This window comes from Camellia sinensis, chromosome 7 (assembly GCF_055761805.1).
Source record: "Camellia sinensis isolate YWXY chromosome 7, ASM5576180v1, whole genome shotgun sequence".
In the NCBI taxonomy this organism is placed as follows: Eukaryota; Viridiplantae; Streptophyta; class Magnoliopsida; order Ericales; family Theaceae; genus Camellia; species Camellia sinensis.
Window position 1 is genome coordinate 44,764,046 of NC_138967.1, and position 3,961 is coordinate 44,768,006.

Genomic DNA, 3,961 nt, shown 5'->3' on the forward strand with positions numbered 1-3,961 from the left:
ACCAGCCCATTGATCTGCTAGCACCCCCAAGTTGGTGAGGCACCAACCCAAGAACCAAACAACACCAAAATGGCCTCCTTAACATCAAGACAAACTACAAAGTACACAAAACAATACAATGCAACAGCAGCAACTACACCAGATCAGCCCGGTACCTCTCTTCTCCCAAGACAATATCTGCTTTGCCTCAGATTAAACAAAAAATCCAGCACAGTGAAATGGAACTCCTTGTAGCTTGACTTCAACGACAAAGCTACTCCAATCTTTATTAATTCACAAAGATCATCTGACTTGGGAATAGCAGCATGAAACAGATACTCATTTCTAAGCTTTCATAAAGACTACAAGACAGCCAAAGGTATGACACTCCAAATCTTCTTTTCTTTTTTGTTGAGCCTTTCACCATTCCACCATAATAACACACCTTCAACAAATCCTGGTGAAGTCCCTTTCACCTCCCACCAATTTAACATCCCAGCCCAAACTTTCCAAGCAAAACGACAATGTAGCAACACATGGCTGACAGATTCATTCTCAGATTTACAAAATACACATAGAGCTGATGTAGTAGCAGAAATAACACCTCTTTTCTAAAGAAAATCAATTGTCTTAACCCTGTTCCTCCAAGCTAACCAACCAAAAAATTGGACTTTTGGGGTAGCATACCTTATCCACACTAGCTTGCTAATTTTAAGAGGTTGGCCAAGATCTGCCTCAACACTTTTGTATGCTGATGACACAGAAAATTCAGAAGACAATGAAGCATCCCAAGCAGGACAATCCTCCATTCCAACTCTTATTGCAGGGCCATTCTCAAGTAAGTCCTTGAGTCTAATAACTTCCTACTCCTCCCACTCATACAACCTTCTTCTAAACTGAAAATCCCAGTCCACTTTCCTCTCATATAAAATTCTCAAAGTATCCTCCTTTACCATAACCAATCTAAAAAGAGCAGGGAATTCATCCTTCAATCAGATATTCAAACACCATTTATCCTTCAAAAAAATAGTTCTATCCCCATCCCCTCCTTTAACATTAAAATTGTTAATATCAAACCCCTGCAGATTGCTACTCATCTCATCTATGGAAATGATGCCTTTCCACACACTAGAATGTCTATTACTTGAAGTAACAGAGGGGCACTAGCTTTTGGCATCCAGATTGTAATTATTGCAGATAATCTTCCTCCACAAAGCCTCTTTTTCCTTGCCAAACCTCCACCACCATTTTAAGAGCATACAATCATTAACCACCCCAACTCTTCTTACACTAAGCCCTCCTTGTTCCACACTCTTAGTTAGTTCATCCCCCAGTCTAACCAGATGAATTGACCTTTTTGACTCAGTCCTACACCATAAAAAAGAAGCCTGCAGCCTCTCTAACTCTCTTGCAACCCCTTCAGGCATTCTAAACAAGGATAAATAATACACTGGCTGAGTAGAGGTTACAGACTTAATGAGAGTAAGCCTACACGCAAATCATAACAGCTTTCTTTTCCATCCTGCTAATCGTTTTCTAACCTTATCAAGAACAAGCTTCCAAGTTGCATTTCTATTTGGATTAGCCCCAGATACTTCATGGGTAAAGGCAATGATTTGCAATTTAGTAATGCAACAAAATTATTCAGATTCTCCTCAGGTACACCCACTTCACACACCTAACTCTTATGATAGTTTATTTTCAGCCCAGAAATCAACTCGAAGCATCTTAAAACCCTCTTAATATTACTCACTTCCTCTTTACCTGCTTCATAAAAAAGTAGACTCATTACAAATTACAGGTGAGATAATACCACTCCATTAGCACCTATATTCACCCGTTCAATCAGACCTAGCTGCTGTGCTCTTAACATTAACATATTAAGACCCTCAGCTGCTATGTTAAATAAAAAGAAGACAAGAGATCACCTTGCCTAAGCCCCTTTTGTGGACTAAACTCCTCTGTTGGTGATCCATTAACAAGCACTGAGAGTTTTGATGAAGTAACACACTCATGTATCCACCTGATCCATTTTTCTCCAAACCCACAGCTTGAGAGCATAGAGGATAGGTAGCACCAATTTACAGAATCATAAGCCATTTCAAAATCAAGCTTCATAATTACCCTATTTTTCTTTGCTTTTCTCCAACCATCCACTACCTCATTAGCAGTAAGCACACAATCTAGTATGTTCCCCCTCCTAGAAAAGTTGACTGAGTATCACTAATGATGTGAGGCAACACAGCTTTTAACCTACGAGACAGAACTTTTGCTAACACTTTATATAATGATCCAACCAGGCTTATAGGTCTGTAGTCATCAACCCCCACTGGATTTTCAATCTTAGGAATTAGTGATATAAAAGAGCTATTGACTCCCATAACCAATCTGCCATTCCTATGACACTCCTTAAAGAAGTTTAGTAAGTCACCTTTCATCATTTTCTAGAATTTTTTAAAATAAGCCATGTTAAAACCATCCGGACCAAGAGCCTTGTTGCTATCACAATCCATCACTGCTGCTCTAATTTCAACCTTTGAGAACTGCTTCTAACCCTTCAAAACCAAGGCTATCGTGGGCTGAAATAAAATTCCCACCTAACTTAGGTCTTTCTCTCCATTCTTCTAAAAAACACTTTTTGAAGTGATCATACCCCTTTTTCCTGACCTGGGCAGGTTCTTCATACACCACATCCCGAACAGCTATAGAGGTAATCTCATTCCTACTCTGTCTGCACTTTGCCATAACATGAAAGAACCTAGTATTTCTATCACCTTTCATACTCCAATTTACTCTTGATTTTTGAAGCCACAACCACTCAACCATTTTGCTCAATCTCCAAACCTGATTTCTAACTACTGTTCTTCTTGCTTTTTCTTTGTCTTCTTGATCCCCAGCTTCAGCAGTAAGATCCAGTTGATGGAGTTCCTCTTCTGCTTCCTTCAGCTTCACATTCACACTCTCAAATATCTTTTTATGCCACCTCTTCAATGCTACCGTCAGAGTTTTCAATTTTTTTTAACAGTACAAAGCTAGCCCAACCTTCAAATTCTACCTCCTTCCAAGTCTTCTCCACAAAAGCTAGGAAACATGGATGTAGACTCTAAGCATTGATGAATCTAAAAGACTTAGGACCCCAATCTCTTTCATCCTCCATTAGCAGTAAAGGACAGTGATCAGAGATGAGCCTTGGAAGACCCCATAACTTTAAGTTGAAAGCCTCCATCCATTTTGGATCCACCATTACCCTATCTATTCTACTCCACTTTTCCTCTGCTACTAAATTACTCCAGGTAAGCTTTCTACCAAGTAATGGTATATCATTTACTTCACGTCTCTCAATGAAATCATTGAACTCTCCCATTCCTTTATCCCTTCTATAACAGCCCTTCCTTTCTCCTATACATTTGATCTCATTAAAATCCCCACATAAACACCATGGGATAGGATATTCCTTTTTTAGTTTCAACAAGCATTCCTACAATTTTCCCCTTTCTCCCACCTGATTAGGTGCATAGATGTTTAATATAGCAATCAAAAGAGTTAAAAAGAGTACCTGATAGCAATATGAATCTTCTACCGCTACAACAATCCTTTAGCTGAAATACCTTTGGATCCCATATGCATAATAGGTCCCGTGATGATCCTTCAAAATCTACAGCCATGAACTCCATTCTGTACCTTGTCCACATTGCTCTTAGACCTCCTTATCTGTTACTACTGCTTTTTTGGTTTCTTGAAACAAAGCAATGTCCATATTTCTTTCCTTCAATAACTTTCTAATTTTTCCCTTCTTCTCCTGCCTTCCAGCACCTCTAATATTCCAAGAAAGTATCTTCATAACAACCATCAATACACCTAAAATACTCCAGTTTTAATACAGTCTACACCACTGTACCATTTCCACCCCCAATCCTCCCTATATCTTTCATTTCGAGTTCCACAATTTTATTCAAAACCCCAGCTTCTTTTCCATTCATCT

General features: G+C 39.0%; 1 protein-coding gene across 1 annotated transcript; it reads right to left on the reverse strand.

The window, feature by feature from the left end:
* Positions 1-842: 842 nt before the first annotated feature.
* On the reverse strand, positions 843-3,671 carry LOC145795765 (uncharacterized). Its single transcript, XM_082880661.1, has 4 exons — positions 3,536-3,671; positions 3,115-3,378; positions 2,647-2,972; positions 843-965 (listed from the first exon to the last, which is right to left on the reverse strand). Exons 1-4 carry the CDS (start codon positions 3,669-3,671, stop codon positions 843-845), a joined length of 849 nt encoding a protein of 282 aa, XP_082736787.1.
* Positions 3,672-3,961: the final 290 nt, after the last annotated feature.

Bases quoted from the DNA above. Each gene is read 5' to 3' on its own strand.
- LOC145795765 (XM_082880661.1), bottom strand. From the start codon at position 3,671: ATGTGGACAAGGTACAGAATGGAGTTCATGGCTGTAGATTTTGAAGGA. The intron at 3,379-3,535 runs GTACTCTTTTTA...TCAAATGTATAG, and splicing joins AAGATTCATATTGCTATCAG to GAGAAAGGAAGGGCTGTTAT. The intron at 2,973-3,114 runs GTCCTAAGTCTT...CTCTGACGGTAG, and splicing joins GGAGGATGAAAGAGATTGGG to CATTGAAGAGGTGGCATAAA.